Source organism: Lampetra fluviatilis, chromosome 24, assembly GCF_964198595.1.
Source record: "Lampetra fluviatilis chromosome 24, kcLamFluv1.1, whole genome shotgun sequence".
Taxonomy (NCBI): Eukaryota; Metazoa; Chordata; class Hyperoartia; order Petromyzontiformes; family Petromyzontidae; genus Lampetra; species Lampetra fluviatilis.
In genome coordinates this window covers 2104871-2122893 of record NC_136298.1, presented here as the reverse complement: position 1 = coordinate 2122893, position 18023 = coordinate 2104871, and the positions used below count along the sequence as shown (strand labels likewise).

The following is an 18023-nucleotide window of genomic DNA, read 5'->3' as shown; positions in this document are numbered from 1 at the left end:
AGACGTGTGTATGCAGTAAGCGTTTTGCATTTCATCAAATAACATTTATTCTTACGCTCACTGTTCATGTGTTGAATCGGTGGTTGAAGAATTAATTGCGTGCGATTTATGAAAGATGTAATGCTGACGCACCTTGACGCTAATGGAACAAAGAAGACAGACCAACACGACGAAACAAGTTACATGGACGCTACAAATAAGACCATACCAGACAATAAATGCTTATCAAATCAAATTGTGACACTGAAACATGAGAACTCATTCACTCTGCAAGGCATGAGGGGGTCGTGACTTATTGCATGCTTAATCCATGTGTAGTGGGTTCAAGAAGAGAGCGAGATGTCTCTTAGAGGCAACACGTTTATTGTAACATTCAGGGACATAGCACAAAGGGGTAACGGCCCCTTCCACCCGATACTCTAGGGAGATATCTCCTCTGGACTAACGTGCCCTTCACTCTGGTTAAAGCTCTAACCCTACACTCAATATGCAATATTTTGAAGCCATGGAAATTGCATTTTTTCTCCATGTTTGTGGCTGGAGAAACTTCCAGAATCCTTAGAGACATCTCGTTCGTTCTTCTTAAGCATATCACATTTTATTGATTTATATTTTTTGGAACAATTTGGAGGGACAATTTGGTTGAGAGCCTTAGGTTCGGGTTGCCGCTAGTATTAACATCGCGGTGAGTGAACATTTGCATAAAAAATATATTGCACCGAAAATTTAAACATTCAACTGTTGGAGACTTCAGTGTCAGGCCTTTAAAAGCAAAGCCAGTGCTCTTTCGTTGCACATGATCTTTTTCTGCTGTCAGTAAAATGTGGCATTAGCTGGGGTTTATGGCATCAAATTTAATCTGAAACACGTTATTGGGACGGGGATTAGTTTAGGGCCTCATTGGAGATGCTTCTGGGGAGCATATTTGGTATTTGTAGGACGCGTGGCGACTTTTGACTGTCTCCTTCACCTCCAATAAGTCAGGCCAGAGGATTTTCAGATATTTTTTGCCAATTTCTTACCAATTATTATTGGGTTTATTAAGCTGAAAGTAAGACAATTAATCGTATATATGTGTCGATTAATCACTTTATACATGAAAAAAACTCACAGGAATTAATAATGCATTCATATTGCTTTTCACTTCCAGAAAATATATATCAACTCTGTCGTTTTGGCTGTGGATCACGAACAAATGAATCTCTATTTTAAACCTTCGAGACAGCACCCTTGGCAAGGGGGCTGCACAGTCAGACTCAGAATCAGAATATATATTCTGCACGGTTGGCTACTTACGGTGCAAAATAAATTCAACATACATACATTTTCACAGATGTCCAGTCAGCAATTGCTGCGATAATAACAGAATAAGAGTACGATGATGATGGCGGCAGTAACGATGATGGATGAGATGTTTGGTGGGTCGTGCTGAACCGCCTTATGCCTGGTGCCCTGCCAGGAGTTTGACCCAGAAGAGTTCTACCACCTCCTGGAGGCAGCTGAAGGCCATGCCAAGGAAGATCAGGGCATCAAGTCGGACATCCCGCGCTACATCATCAGTCAGCTGGGTCTCACGAGGGACCCGCTGGAAGGTTGGTGACTGCGCCCTGCACTGTTGCATTTGAAATGCAACCCAAAGCAACAATAAGCGCTCACTCGTATGAGTTGCCACGATTAAAATTGTCCTCGTGATGAAGCCAGGGGACCTTTAACTACCGCACTCGTTCGATCCCCTGATTGCGGCAGTTAAAATAATGGGGTAATTTTCTTAAATTCGCCCACCCCTGTCCACCCAGCAGTGTTGACGACATTTCGCAGGGCGTGTGTGATGGAGCAAAGAGGAGACCAAAATATTTTGCAGAGGGGCTCGAGAACTTCCTCTAGTGGAGCACCTTCCACCAGCAGCGCATGAGCAAGTATTTGCAGGGTAGCACCTTTACCTTTAGCCACTTTACGTAATATCTCCCTGACCCCGTGCTGTTATCGATGTTCTTGCAGAAATGGCTCAGCTGAGCAGCTGTGACAGTGGGAACCCAGAGACCCCCGAGACCGACGATGCAACAGACGTGAGGGCTCCACTGTGCAACGTTTGCCACACGTGTGAAGCACGCAGCGTGCGCACACACACACACAAACCCCGCCCTGCAGACATATGCCTGAGTTATCATCATCGTCATCTGCAACCATGGTCTTATCCACTGCTCGATGAAAGTCACCGTAATTTGTCACCATCGCTCACCCTCCCGCAATGAATCGATCAATGTATTGCCTGCACATAAGCTGATTTCATTGCTGCATCTCCACGTTAGATGTCCTCTTGTGCATGCTCTCTTATTTAGCTACTACACCGTTTTCCTAGCGATGTCTCCTGCTTTCCAGCGATGTCCCCTGCCCAAGCCCACTTATTTTTCCCAGACAGTCAACACGATGTCTCTGACTTGAGTATGCTGTCTAATCAATGGGTTTCTCTTCCTGTTCTTTAGTGAAATTGAAAGCATGCATCTACTCGTGTATTTTTGCACACTTTTCAGCGATTGTTCGATTTTATTTGCATTTATTGAAAAAAATTACACTTTCTGGATGTAAGAACCTTTTTCTACTTTGAGGTATTGTGCCTGTCCCTCTTTAAACTTTTTACCTGGAATCTCACAGACTGCTGGTTTACTTTGATACCAAGTTTACTACCTTAATGTACATCTGTGGGATGTACAACTCTATCACTGGCCTATCACTGGGACGTGGCAGTTTGTAACCGCTGTTTATTCACACCATTGTTTTGCTACGTGGTCACGGTTTCCGCGCAGGACAATGTCATGTTCATGCATTCAGTGTAAATGCACTCGCCGCTTCCCTTGTTATTTTTGCACAGTCACGAGCGGCAGAGAGCCTGCCCAAGAAAAAGCCGTGTGAAGAGGATTTTGAGACGATTAAGCTCATCAGCAATGGTGCCTACGGGTAAGAGAGACGGAAAAATATTACAAGTCGAAGCTCCACCCAACTTTGAAGTTGTAAAACACTGCTCCGAACTGTTTAACTTTTATAATATATATTTTTTGTTAACGTGTAGATAAAGCGTAATATACTTGACTGTGTAAAGCTGCCGTCCGGGGTGGCTCTGCGTTAGAACCAGCAGCTCGCAATCGAAAGGTTTCCAAGTTCAAATTCTGATTGGGAAAATGACTCGGCCCATTATCCTACTGTTGACTTTGTGAGGAAGTCAACAGTGGTTGTTCTCATGATACTGTCCCCACCATAGGAATGCAGAATTTTTACTGCAGACTCGGGGCTATAAGCAGGATATGGGCATTGCCTCAATGCTCATCTGAGCAGAAAACGAATTGAGTTTTTTCGTAGAGGTGCACAGATTAATACTGTAGTGACTTGGTGCCCACTTGCTTTGCAATTTGCCCCTGCATTTGCGAGCCGTTTGCTCCCTGCAATGTGATGCTGCACAGGGCTCCGAGGTGTTACGTTAAGCTGACATGTGCTGTGCATGCTGTCATGTGGCTGCGTGTCGTTGCACATAGCTGCATGGACATGTACAGCCCTCTGTTAATCCACCACTTTATCAAAGCTTCCCCATGTCCTGTCAGTTTGTCAGGATTTTTTAAGCCTTACTTTACACCGGTCAGTGCGGTTTGGTTAAGGCTGGTAGCATATACGTGTGGGAAAATAGAGATTTTGTACTACAGTACATTTTCTTGCACTGCCCTCTTCTTCCTACTGCATAGCCTAAGTAGGGTTTAACTTGGATAATGCTTGGATGGGCGACCATCATGCGTAACAGGTGTTTTGAGCTGTTAGGCCATGTAGCTGCACGTTGGCAACTGGTGGCAAATTGCCACACATGGTGGGGTGTAATTGCATATGGCTTTGTATGGCTTCGTTTACACAGTTGCACATGGTGGTCTGTACATGCGTGTGTTCACTCTTGGCCGTGGTCGTTGGCGTTTGCGCATAGTAACTGATCACTTCAAATTTTTGCTCGTGATTGTGGTTAACTGCAAGTTGAGCATCGTTCTAAACGGCTGCACGCGTTGGCGGTTGCGCGTGACCGTTGCTCCACTTCGATTCCACGACGTCGCTCGTGGCCTTGCGCTGGTCACGGGGATGGCGCGGTTAAATCGGCTCGTGCGCTGATTGCTCCACGGATCGTTATTTACCAGGATCAAGAGAGGATTGATCGTGGCTGTGGTACCCCTTCCCCCTCTAGTGCGGTGTACTTGGTGCGGCACAAGGAGACTCGTCAGCGATTTGCGATGAAGAAGATCAACAAGCAGAACCTGATCCTGCGCAACCAGATCCAGCAGGCCTTCGTGGAGCGCGACATCCTCACCTTTGCTGAGAATCCTTTTGTGGTGGGCATGTTCTGCTCCTTCGAGACAAAGCGCCACCTCTGCATGGTCATGGAGTACGTGGAAGGTCAGTGATCGCTTCCTTTTTTTTTAACCGGTTCACTATTTTTCCACATGAGTGCTACCATCCATAGTAGTCTTCCTTATTCTCTGCAACATTTAGCATATTCCCACAATGCCACAGAACGAGTGCTATTATCGACACGGTAACGGATAAAACTGATAATCACATTCGCATCCATCAACAACCCATGTGTTTGCAGGTGTTTGTCCGGGAAGCCTTTCTTAAGTCTCGCTTGAGTGCACTAATGCTCGGTTTTGATAACATCCAAAATACGTGTTAAGCTTTGATAAGCCCACCTCCTACGCATTTCCCATGAATATGCTAAATTCCTCTTGATATGCACATTCTTTTGTTAAGGCTCTCTTCTTCTTCCACCTCCAACTCAGCTTATATATAAGCTCCTAGCTTGGCAGTGTCTCATTCTTCACCTGAAGACGGCTGCTTGCGTTGTAGCCAAAACGTCGTGAGAATTATTTTATTATGTTTTATTTTTATTATTTTATTACTTCCCTTCTACGTGACTTTACCGAAAAAACCAAGAAGATGAATCCCTGCAGTCACGAAAGCTTTAAATCGAAATTTACTGTGTAGGCTTTCGCAGTTGCGATGTGCGTCTCTCCGATGCGTGTTTTGGTTGTACTGTGCGTTGTTCGGCACTGTGTCCAACGTTTTGCTCTACACACTGGAAGTTTCTTCAGAAAACGGGATTCTGGTCATGTGTTTGTCACCTCGTACTGTGATTTGAAAGCTATCAGAAAAATTGCTAACGAAATATCTTAAAACACATGTTGTAAAGTGTTACAAATCCACATACATGCATTCATGGTAAACGTTAATCAGGAAGATGATCCCATGACGTCAGTGTTATTTTATTTTTGATGATAAAACAACCCTTCCTTCCATGTCCTTGTTTATTTGTATCTGTCTCTGCGTGCTCTGTGTGTCCCCGTGTGCGCTGTGTCTCTGTGTGCTTCGTACGTCCTCGTGTACTGTGTGTCCTCGTGTGGTACCGTGTGCTTCGCGTGGCGCTGCGTGCTCCCCTTGGCCCCGTGTGCTCTGCGTGGCCCCATTTCCTCTACATGCTCTGTGCCGCTCTGTGCCGCTCTGTACCGCATGTGCAGGGGGAGACTGTGCGACGCTGCTGAAGAACCTGGGCGCGCTCCCTGTGGATATGGCGCAGCTCTACTTCGCCGAGACGGTGCTAGCGCTCGAGTACCTGCACAACTACGGAATCGTGCACCGTGACCTCAAGCCGGACAAGTACGCTGCATCAAGTGCACGCGGTGCACGCACAACGAAGAGTACACACGGACACAGGAGGACACACAACGTGCAGTATAAGCGGCACCCATCCAAACATTCCGCGATCCACTCAAACATTCTCTATTCCAACGGAACTGTTGCAGATACTACGATTTAGGGTTGTGTTTTTTAATTGACTCATGGCGATCCTCCGGAATGTTTTGAGGGTTGATGGTGGTGCTGGTGTGGGACCGCTGCTGTGTACATGACGTTGAACAAATACAGCGTGCAATACACAGCACACCCAGCACAAAGCAGGCTCAACTCACGGCACACGCAACATGCGATGCACGTACAGCATGTGCAGTGGGTTTTACGGAGGCACACACTTGAACTGGGAGGCAACACGTTTATTCTAACACTCCAACAGGGTAACTGCATAAACGTATGGGATCACGACATAGGTGGTGACTACCACGAGTAACTCAAACCACAACGGGGTAACTACATAACCGGGTCGGTCAGTAACGCACTGACTGACCCACGAAGCCAAGCGTAATGACCGAAGATACGTAGCACGGCCGGTTGATTCCAGAAGAGAGCCGCGATTGCTCCTGGGACCTCCCCTTTATGCTCCTGAGCGTGGCACCGCTCCGCTTGGGCCACGTCCCCTTCTGGATGTTACTATAAGGTTCTCAACTGAGCCACCCTTTGGGCCCGCTCGCTACCCTGTCCCGGTCACGTGTCCTCTCGGGTTCACCCAGACTGTCACGTCCTTACTTGCCCTCTCTCTCACCGTCACCAGAACCATGCCCCCTAGGGCAGCTTCCATGCCATGCCCACTCTGGTGCCAGGCAGAGGCTCAAGACGCACACTTCCACTCTTGTGATAGTAGCTGGCGCTAAACGGCATCGTGACTTCATTTACGTCACTACACATGCAAAACGTGGCGCACAAAAGTATTTACGTTACACACAGCACACACAGCATGCAATACACAGCTTTTGCAGATGCGGGTGAAACCATCTAGAGATGGGAGCTCATTTAGCAGGTGTTTTTTTATTCACCGTGTACAGTGAACTCCACACGCACAGAGCGTGAATTGCACGAAAATGTAACAAAAACGAGTGCATTGCACTTGTCCGTCCGTCACTCACCCGCCACCCCCCCCCTCCTCACCCCCAGCCTGCTCATCACATCCATGGGTCACGTGAAGCTGACGGACTTTGGACTCTCCAAGATCGGACTCATGAGCCTCACCACGAACCTGTACGAGGAGCACATCGAGAAGGATACGCGCGAGTTCCTCGACAAACAGGTGAGTGGGGAGTGGGGGAGAGATGAGGTGGAGGAGAGACGAAATGGAGATGATGGACGAGGTGGAGATGGACGTGGTGGAGATGGGGCGCTAGAGAACACAGGATGTAGGGCCAGCTAGCCGAGTAGCTTAGAGGGGCCACTCCTGTGGCATGAGCTCTGAGCTGCCACCGCTGAGTGTTTTGGGTTTGAATTCAAGCACCTGCCTGTGATTAAGCCTGGTTCTCAACAAGTGTGGCGAGTTAATGATCTAATCCCAAGCATCGATGATTAAACAAAAACATCATATTGAAATAAATGTGTGTTTCAGCCTATTTCAGCTTTGATTACTGAATTTTTTGTTTAATTTTTAGTAGAAGATGCCCCATGTAGTGTGGCACTGCCTCCTACAGGAGCTCCCTGGACCAAGCAGTTTTGTTCATGTGTAGTGGGTTTACGAAAGGCGGAGACGAATCCTTTGGAGGCAGCGTGTTTATTCAATAACGCTAACGGTATCGCACAGTCTTTCACAAGGGCAACGGCCCTTTCTGACTACCGCCTGGGGAGGTATGGCCTCCGGACTGGTGTGCCCTATCACGGGGCTACGGGCTCTCAGTCCTCCGGCTATGAGTGCCTTAGGGGAGGCTGCACTGTCCCGACCCAGCCAAGGTGCGGGTCCCGACCACTGGCCCACTCGGACCCGGCCCTTACAAGGATGTCGGGCCGGGGGTTCCCAGGGTCTCACCACTGTCCCACAGAGTCCCGGCCCTTACAAGGGCAGAGGGGCTAGGGTTCCCAGGGTTCTAAGCTAGCTGGTCTTCTGGCTTCGGTCTTGGACTGGCCCCGGATCCTTCCAGAGGTCCGGCTTTTTTACACCTCCCAGGTGTGTCAGCCCTGGCCACGCCTCCCTTCCAGAGAGTTCCAGGGGGGGTCCCGGGGGATCCTAGGACACCCCGCAGCCCCCTCCAGCTTTTGGGCTGGGGAATGTAGCGACCCACATGCCGGTGAAAGTTACTGCCCCTGATGAGATGTGTTTGCTACTGCAGGTAAGTGCACAAAGCCCATTTACAGCGCTACACATGTGTTGTGTGTAGCGCTGTGTTGTGTAGTAACTCTTGACACGAATGTGTGTGTGCATGTGAGAGACCAGGTTTGTATAATTTTATTGATAACTGGGCACGAGTTTAAAGTACGTCTTACGTTTCCATAGAGCGTCTTATAATTAAGAGAACATGGTTGTAAGATAATATAAAATATATTACGCGATTATATTATCTCGAAGCCATTTCCGGTTTGCGGCGGTGGGGTGACCGAATGGCTGGAGATGTCTCGGTGGGAAATAAACTGTCGGACGCGCGCTGTCAAGGGCAACGCGGACGCCAGGCAATTAAGAATCTGTCTGCTCGGATCAGCGTCTCCCAGTGTGACGGGCGCTCTCCAGCATGGGAATCGGAAAAAAATTTAATCACTTCGAAATGCACAGGGTTAAGATGTGTACCTTTTTCCTAGTCAGCATTTTCCCGTTATGTTACCACTGGAAACAGATGAGCACATGAGAGATTGAAATATCTTGTCATACTGTATTTTTTTATAATTAAGTTGATGCTCTGAAGCTGGCTGAACTTTACAATTGTATTTTTTTTAAGTTAATAGTGTTGTGGTGGATTGATCTCTTTATCTGTGCCAGAAACTGGTCTGTAAAACATATGCGCTAAGCTGATGTAGATACAGTACATCCAAAACAGAAATGTCGTCTTTGGAAACAGAATATTTAAATTGACATGGCCTGGTTTATGTTGGGTTTTTTTCTCCATGGCTCTGGTTTTTAAGTTACAAGTCAGGAATTGTGTGGAAAGTAAATTCCCTAAGTAAAAGTGTAATTATCCAACGACCAGCTGTAGAAATTTCAGGCAATGGGCCTGCTCTTCTAAAGTAATACCATTACCCATAACGCTAAATGAATACATATGCTTCAACAGCAAAGCAGTGTTTGTTCACAGCGACAGTGGTAAAATATTTTCAACCTCTGCGTCTACACCTCCGGAATATTTTACGAAAGATTATTTTAATCAATCATGATGGTGATAATAGATTTAATTGGTTAATGTTAAGTTTTTTAATGATGGGGTGCTTGGCCAGCAGGAGACTTTGGTGCCAAAAACAAAGGTTCAGACTTTTGATTTGGGGATGTAAAACTATGGAGCTGCAGAAGGAGCAGGAAGTAGAGGCTGTTCATGCACAAGGTGAATTAACCACTTAACGGTTTGTTTTTTTCGTGTGTTAACTTGACTCCTCGCTGCCTCCCGCCCTTCCTGTGCCGCACCGCAGGTGTGTGGCACGCCCGAGTACATCGCGCCGGAGGTGATTCTGCGGCAGGGCTATGGCAAGCCTGTCGACTGGTGGGCCATGGGCGTCATCCTGTACGAGTTCCTCGTCGGCTGCGTTCCATTCTTCGGGGACACGCCCGAGGAGCTCTTCGGACAAGTCATCAGCGGTGAGTGGCCCGCGCAGGTCAGGATGGTGACGTGGGTATCATCTCACACTGCGCTGGAACACTGTTCCCAGTGCTTTTCAAGAATGTTTCCTGAAAATAACTGCTTCTGTTCCCCCTTCCCCTCGCTTCCGCAGTGCAGCACTTGTCACACTTTCAGTAGCAGTGCTCGACACCGCATGATCGTACAGGCACCCCAGTGCCCCTTTCTCCCCCGACTGGTCTGGTACAACGCCAGTGATGTAGCCTGCCAGTTCATCTGTGACTTACTGTACACTGCATTTGGCTCATTGTGCTTATTTGCTTTCACATCGCGCGCTTTCAGATGTTCTTCTGCGGCCGTCTGGAACGCTCTTCCTACTGATATTAGAAAGCCACTGGAGCTATGCACTTTTAAATAATTTCGATTTAAAACATTTTTTTCTTTAGAACTGCTTTTTGTGTTTAGTTTGTCCTTCCCCCGCACCTCTAATTATCACAGTTCGCTACGCACGGTGTGAAAGTAGTTCAACAGCCATGTTTCTTTTCCATTTTTCATGAATGATACTGCTTCAATTACACGATTCGCACATTTGTCACTAACACTGACTCATAACATATGTAATGGGCAAACTGTTTCAGCAATTGCTATTCTGAGAAATAATTTGTGCTTGTATTCAACCACCAGTGCTGCTCCTTGTTTTGTATTGTATATTATAATTTTTATCTTTTTAATAATATGCGAACATGCTTCTCAGCAACAAACCTATCCCGGCGTTGCCCGGGTCTTAAAAATATTTCAAAACTACTCTTAAAAATGTAACATCAGTGCGTACTGACTGTGGTGGTACCTGCTATGATGACAGCAGTGCATAATGTGGTGGTACCTGCTATGATAATAGCAGTGCATACCGACTGTGGTGGTACCTGCTATGATTACAGCAGTGCATACTGACTTTGGTGGTACCTGCTATGGTCACAGCAGTGCATACCAACTGTGGTCGTACCTGCTATCACTACAGTAATACATGCTGACTGTATGGCATTGTCTATCGACTCTATAACACAAAGTACTCACCTGACAGAGTGGCATGATGAGGCCTAGTCCCATGCGGTGGTATCTGCTGTGATTACAGCAGTGCATACTGTTGTGGTACCTGCTATGATTACAGCAGTGCATACTGTGGTGGTACCTGCTTTCACTGCAGCAATGCATACTGTGTTGGTAGCTGCTATGATTACAGCAGTGCATACCGACTGGTGGTACATGCTATGATTACACCAGTGCCTACTGACTGCGGTGGTACCTGCTATGATTACAGCAGTGCATACTGACTGTGGTGATACCTGCTATCACTACAATAGTACATGCTGACTCTATTGCAGTATTTATTGACTCTATTGCACCAAGTACTCATCTGACAGAATGGCGTGGTGAGGTCTAGTCCCGTGCAGAGCCTCTGGCCTCGCCTAGATTGTTCAGCCGGCCGAGGTGGCACCTTGGCAGTCTGGGGCTGGGCTGCTACCCCTGCCCCTCCCCCCCAGGCACGATGTCCCATCTACCGACTGTATAGTAATAATAACTGCACGCATCGTGGTGGGGGAGACATGAGACAGTGAAGAAATTACCTAAGCGTTTAGTGTATTTTTTCTCGTATTTGTAACGCGACCCTCACTCCCACTGAAGGCGTGTGACTTGGCATGGGCCATCCTCCCCACCAAAGGCGCGTGAGTTGGTATGGTCATGCATGCGTCATAAATAAATGAATAAAAACGAAGCGCACAAAAATCGCTGTAAATTGCTAATTAAACTAATTAAAAGTTGACGGATTTGAAAAAGTAATAGTGCTTGCTCACGGCTGGGCTTATGGCGTGGTACCTGGCTATTTAAATACCTCTCACTCCCACCGAAGGCATGCAACTTAGCATGGGCGCCCCCCCCCCACCAAAGGCGCGTGAGTTGGTATGGTCGATCGCGCACTATTGAATAAATAAACGAAAACGGCACTAAATCGCTAATTTAACTAATTTAAAGTTGACGTATGGGGAAAAGGAATAGTGCCTGCTCACCACGGGGCTTATGGCGTGGTACCTGGCTATTTTTTTTTAAACGTAGACCCCACCGTTTGAGAGCCAAATCCTTCGCTAGTGTGCGAACACACACAGATAGACGGAGAGAAAAAAATGACATTTACATATAAGATTACGTTTCTCACATGGCATATCAGCTGCGTTTTCATGCTCACTTGCAGCATTTAACCACACAGTCCAAATGTGTCCCTTGTTTTAGCCAAATTTTATTTAAGGAAGCGTAAGGTTTAGCGCAAAACAGCACGTTAACTTTATTAGCATCCTCTTAGGATTTACTTTTTTTATTCATCAGTTTTTCATGAATATAGCATGAACATTTGAAATGCATTGTTTTTTTTGTTTTTTTTAAAGGTTATTTTACTCTTGGAAAATTGTCTGTGCCAAAACGTGCTTGTCAGCAGTAAAATAATAATCTCCAGCCATTGCGCGTTTTAATGGAGGGCACTTGGTGTTCTTGCTGTTCGTGCCAACCCTGCCCGAGTCATGGTTTTGTTCCTTTCTGACCTGACTTTAGCTGAAATTGGAAATCTCAACTGCTTCACTTTATTTACAGTGTGCTCTTTAAAAGAACATTTCCTCGCTTACAAAAAAAGCTCTGTGCTTTGAATGAGCCAAACTAATTTGGCATGGTGTATGTTGGCGAGGTCTTGGTCTGTATCTGGTAATGTGTGCTACAAAACTGGCATGCGATTCCCGACCACGGCTCACCAGTCTCGGGGTGATAACACAACTTGTACTGCACCACCGACCCAGCCTTACATCAGTACTTGGTACGTGGCATAAAATATCAGCACTGGTGAGACGATGGAAGTGAGGTGCATTGTTGGATATTCCATCACCCCTTTGTGCACTGTGCCAGCCTTCATTCTTGCTCTCTAATTGCACTTACCCAAACTTGAAGGCTATCTAGGGGGATCTTCACATCGACACAACGCGTGTTGGCACGCGTTATGCCGATGTATACACACGTGCTTACGTGCGTGCCCGCGTGCGTTCCTCTGGTGATGTTTGTGCTGCTATGCAGATGAGATCGTGTGGCCCGAGGGAGAGGATGCACTGCCATCAGACGTCCAGGACCTCATCACGGGGCTGCTTGAGCGAAATCCTCTGGAGCGGCTCGGCACTGGTAGGCGCGACATCATTCCGCCGTGCCAATCGCGGTTTCTTTCCTACCCTGCCACGCTCAATGCTTTGCTTCCTCCTCACAACACCAGTGACATGTGAAATGTCAAACTTTTCTGGGCCTCTTCTATCTCAACGCAGCCTTCAATGATCACCCTCATTTAAACAGAACTAGGGAGACAAACGCATAGGCAGATGAGCAACACTACCATCTTGTGCGCCATAGTGGCCTTAATAGGTTATCATAACACTTGCCCTAGCAGTCTCCGTGGTTATGTGGGAGATCTTTGTTTATGTGTGTCATTTCCCACGTGTTTGTGCCCAGTCTGAATGCCACCCAGCAGCGTAGCTATCGAGTGTGCAGACAGTGCAACTGCCCACAGGCTGGAGGTTTCCAGGCACCGGGCTATGAATAAACTGGGCAGGCAGCCCCATTTCATTTCTCGCACCAGGGCCCATGCCATCCACACTACGCCACCGATGCCACCCGCGTTAATGCACCTGTCTTTGTGTTCCCCTGTGCGCGTTCGGCCGTCAAGGTGGAGCCTTCGAGGTGAAACAGCACCAGTTCTTCCACAGCCTCGACTGGGACGGACTGCTCCGACAGAAGGCGGAGTTTGTGCCTCAACTCGAGTCCGAGGAAGACACCAGCTACTTCGACAGTAAGAGGCCGTGTTTCGCCGCAGCCACGGAACGCCTGCATCGAAACGTCTTTGCTCGCTGGCACGGGCCGCATACCCCTTCGTGCACGCGAATGACAGTCAGCCCCAATATTCTATAACAAGGGATCTTTTTCCATTTTGTGTCGTGCGCTTGCGCAGCGCGCTCGGATCGCTATCACCACCTGGACTCCGAGGACGACACAAACGACGAGGAGCCACTCGAGATGAGGCAGTTCTCCTCCTGCTCGCCCCGCTTCAAGGTACGCCACGGCCCTGCGGGCTGCTGACACTGCGGCACGGGCCAGGCCTCCGTGCATCCCTTGCTTACCTAGTGGTAATCATAGGGAACGCAGCACATTGGAGGGGCTGTGCTCATATCCACACACTCAATGTCAATAATAAATAGAGCAGAAATATATTATCACCCTTTGTCAATCCACTGCTGGATGAAGGCCTCCCTACATTGTTCAATCTTCCTACATTTTGCTGATCTAACTTAAACATATATATGTGAGCATTACAGAAAAAAACCTCACATACACTTTCACATGAACTGAATTTCATTTTATGTAGCAATTAAATATTTAAAAAAATCACTTTAATTCCATGGGTCGGTACAGAAAATCATATATTTTCTGTACCGACCCATCATGAAGACCACTTTGGGTACTACAAGATGAATTGTAGAGAAGGACTAGCGATCTAGACCAGATCCTGGAGATGATCTTGAGAGAGGGGGTGAGGAGAGAAATGAAGACATAACTTATCAGATTGAGGACATGCCCAGTACCGTGTAACTCTGGTCCTCTAAGGATGTTCACCCAGGCTGCAATTGTGACGAGTGTATCAAACAAACTCAAACGGTCCCCTGCCTCGCTCTGCCTGCCTCTCCTACTAGGTTTACAGCAGCATGGAGCGTCTGTCCCACCACGACGATCGGCGCATCCCCACCACTCCCGCAACGCCTACGCCCACCCCGACGCCCAAGCGCAGCGCCAGCGAGGACAAGGATGAGCGCGGCAGCCTCGTCACGCTGCGCGCGCACGACAAGGGCTGGATGCTCGGTTCGCCAGAAATGTGAGCGGCGTTGTTGCGTTTGCCATACTCCGCTCTGGTTTAATATAAAAGCTTTCGAGACCAATTTATCCATAATAAAGGTTTCTTTGGGTTAGATCACGTAAATATAGATGTCTATATTTTAGCCCGCCGCCACCCAACACAGGCACTAAACACACTTCAGCACACCAACACACCGGTGCTGAAGTAGTAACTAATTGGCACGTTTTGTTTGCATTACAAACCTTATTAATTGGCTGTGTTAGGTGGTGGCAGATTCACTGCACATTTATACTTACGCGATCTAACCCAAAAAACCTTTATGATACTCCACACATCTACCCGTTTGTATCGTTGCGTATTTAAACCAGAGGACTCGCTACTCAGCCCTTGCATGTTTGCACATGGCAGTCCAGCGTCTCCACTCATTCCTGTCCAACGCTTTGCAAAGTGCCTCTGGTGATGTCTGAGCCAATGTTTTTAAGATCTTTTCCAGCAGTCTCCCTGACATCCAAGTGTGGGTTTCCAAGTCGAGCTGCATGTTGAGCATTTATTCTTTCAAGGTTGTGCAGCAGCAGCAGCAGAAGAAATGCTCAACACGTGACCAAATCCAGAAAATCTTGCCTGTGTTAAATAGTCCGTCTACTTCCCTGGAGGGAGGCTGCCGGGTGGTTTATTCCAGTCCTAAGGCTGGAGGAAGGAAGAGGGTTTTGCAATGGTCTTATAAAAACCTACTGCAACACAAATGGTACAGTGGCAACATTACTGGCAGGACAGTTGTACCAATGTTATAGCAGAGGCCAAAGCTGCAGAGAATGGAGTAGCTTGATCATTGAGGTTACGAATTATCGGTAATGAGGAGAGCGAGAGTTACTAATAATGAGTAGGAGAAATGACTTGTGACAATATGAATTTCCCTTTTTGTGTAAGTTGAGTAACTTTCACATTTTCCAGCAATGCGATTGGTTTTCTTTGATATCCTCTGGTGTCATGTCCTGTTACTGTTTTCACGGCAGCTTCACTGGCCAGAGCTGTGTGATTAGACGGCATTTGTCCGCGCGCTGCTTATTTTATCCGTCGACGCGCGTGACGCGACCGACGTCTGTCCGTCTCAATCCCCAGCCTTCGCAAGCGTCTGTCGGGCTCGGAGTCGTCGCACACGGAGAGCGACGGGAGCCCGCCCGTGACGGTGCGGCGCCGGCGCTCGGCGCTGCTCGACATGCCGCGCTTCGCCATTGCGCTCGAAGACCAGGAGGGCGAGGCGGCCTGCACGGCGGCCGCAGCGGCGGTCGCGATAATGGGCGGAGGAGGTGCGACGTCATCGCACGCGCCCGTCACACGGAGCGGCAGCAAGTCCGGCGCCACGCAGGCGCTGCTCACCATCGGAGAGCTGGCGCTGACGGAGGAGGCTGGCGGGACGCCCACCACCCCGACGGGCAGCGGCGGCGGCGATAACAGCAGCTCCACACTGTCCGGTGAGAGACGGCCATGCTCGGCGCTCTTGACACCGATGGGGAAACCTTCCGTAAATGGACAGTTACCATTCTGGCATAAAATATTAACTTAAACGGCCAAAAACCTTGAAGGCTCGAACTTAAACACCCATCTGATAACTCACATGCAGAGTACCACTCGTTGCAGAGGCATCAGTGGCAGGTGGCTCGAACTAACAGGGCTCAGCCCCTACTACCCTGCTCACTAACACAGCCTAGACATGAAAAGCTCTCAAGGTCACCACGAGCGGCGCACGTGGGAACCCGACACAATCGGTGACCACATGTCCTTGGGCTTGTCAGCCTACCACATGCTCATCTTGTGGAAATCTTGCAGGCAGTCATTTTGAAATATGTTTACTTGTATAGAATGCAATAATTGTACTCAATAAAAATATCGAGGTGCACCTTAAAGAAATAATATTATCCCCACCATGAGAGGACACCTATTCAACTCACTGCAGAAGTAAGTGTACATGTTGTACCATCTCCAGGGTCCGTGTCGTTCACTGACGTGGCAATGATGCTTCGATAATTACGGGAGTTTCGCCAGAACATTGTCTCGCCTTCCAACCCAATTCTCTAAACTAAACTGAAATATAAAAATGCTATTTTACCAGATAAGGCCTCCCGAGCTATATAGCTGTTTTTCAGAAACAACCTGGCCACAAGTGATAGCTCAGCGAAGTTGCTTATCATGTGGAAATGTATATCAGCCAACTACTCTAAATGCACATTGATTCGAAATGTGAAGGGAAAAACTGGAGGACCCGGAGAAAAATCCACACGACCACAGGGGGGGAGACATGCAAACTCCATATATACAGTCGTCAGGATCGTTCAGGACCTTCTGTACACTCGGCGACGTAGTCAACATCTCACCACCTTGGTATCCCCCCCCCCCCCCCCCATCGTCCCGGCGCAGTAGAGAGCGGCACGGACGTCTCAGAGGGCCCCGCCCGTTCCCGTGGTGACAGCGCCGACTGCTCGCTGCTGGACGGCGCCGCGTCTGCGGCCGCGTCGGCAACGTCGGCCAAGGCGACGAGCGACCTGGCGGTGCGGCGCGCGCGCCACCGGCTCATGTCGGGGGAGGCCGGGGCGACGCCGGCCGTCGGGGGACCGGCCCCCGAGCGGCGCAAGGCCAAGCCGCTCAACAAGGTCATCAAGTCGGCGTCGCACAGCGCGCTTTCGCTCGTCATTCCCTCCGGTGAGACGCCTGATGGCGCACTCGCCCCACCGCAGAAAAGTTTACTTGTTTAGCGAAGCCTCGCCGAGCAAATGGGTATTCGTGTATTCGGGACAGTCCTGCGGGGTGGCGTGATTGCTCAGTTAATTTTGAATACTTTCCACCTAAGGTTGAGCGCGTTTATACTTTAGTTCTGTATATCTGCCCGTCTGTCCAGAAATGATAAAAACTCTTGTAAATATGATCCGGTATAAACAAGCCGGTGTTTTAAAGTTGTGCTGATCTCAATGACTCGATTTACCAAAACATTAACAAAATTGATCAGAGTGTTTCCCGAAACTTGGCGACACAAACCTGAGCATTATAGGACTACTTGTAAATAAGTAAATGCGTTTTTCCATTACAAATACACACCAGCTTCCTTACCACTGAAGAAAAACCAAATAAAAAGGCATGTTGTAAGCGTGACAGTATTCGATGCATGTGGGTGGAATACTTGTGTTCTTTTCACTCATATTGTATAAGGGCACAAGTGCAGTTTCACTAACCCACTTGCTGTACTGCCGTCTTCTGGCCACTTCATTGTCACGTGAGCCTTTGTGATCCTTAAATTCTTGACTCCACAGTGGTGAATTACAAGTGCGAATTGTCATATTTTCCATTAAATACACAAAAAAAATGGATTTTATCATATACAAACTTTGGATGTCTATTTTGGGCTCAACTCCATGTTTTAATAGCTGCGTTCATGTGAAGAAAATATGTTAAGGTCACAATAAGTAGCTCCGTCACATTGCTGTTGTCATGTCACTTCATGGAGATGCTAAAATCCGAATCAGACGGTGTGGCAGTTATGTCAGTCACGTGGCAATAACTATACACTTGATTGTAACGCGTCTTGTTTCTCACTGACACACTTTGCAGAGCTTAGAGCTCATGTTAGGCATGCCGGAGCAGACAGCTAAAGTTCCGTCTACATTACATGT

The 18023-nt window shown here is 48.0% G+C and overlaps 1 protein-coding gene across 1 annotated transcript in view; it reads left to right on the top strand.

The window, feature by feature from the left end:
• LOC144941077 (microtubule-associated serine/threonine-protein kinase 2-like) overlaps positions 1-18023 on the top strand; it is a 288270-nt gene that overhangs the window by 255481 nt on the left and 14766 nt on the right. Inside the window, exons 14-26 of the mRNA XM_078867518.1 lie at positions 1460-1592; positions 1999-2066; positions 2870-2955; positions 4214-4422; positions 5541-5679; positions 6847-6979; positions 9286-9451; positions 12543-12644; positions 13180-13302; positions 13462-13562; positions 14201-14379; positions 15481-15833; positions 16777-17058. Of these exons, the coding sequence (XP_078723644.1) occupies positions 1460-1592; positions 1999-2066; positions 2870-2955; positions 4214-4422; positions 5541-5679; positions 6847-6979; positions 9286-9451; positions 12543-12644; positions 13180-13302; positions 13462-13562; positions 14201-14379; positions 15481-15833; positions 16777-17058 (2074 nt within the window). The remainder of the gene's footprint in view (positions 1-1459; positions 1593-1998; positions 2067-2869; positions 2956-4213; positions 4423-5540; positions 5680-6846; positions 6980-9285; positions 9452-12542; positions 12645-13179; positions 13303-13461; positions 13563-14200; positions 14380-15480; positions 15834-16776; positions 17059-18023) is intronic.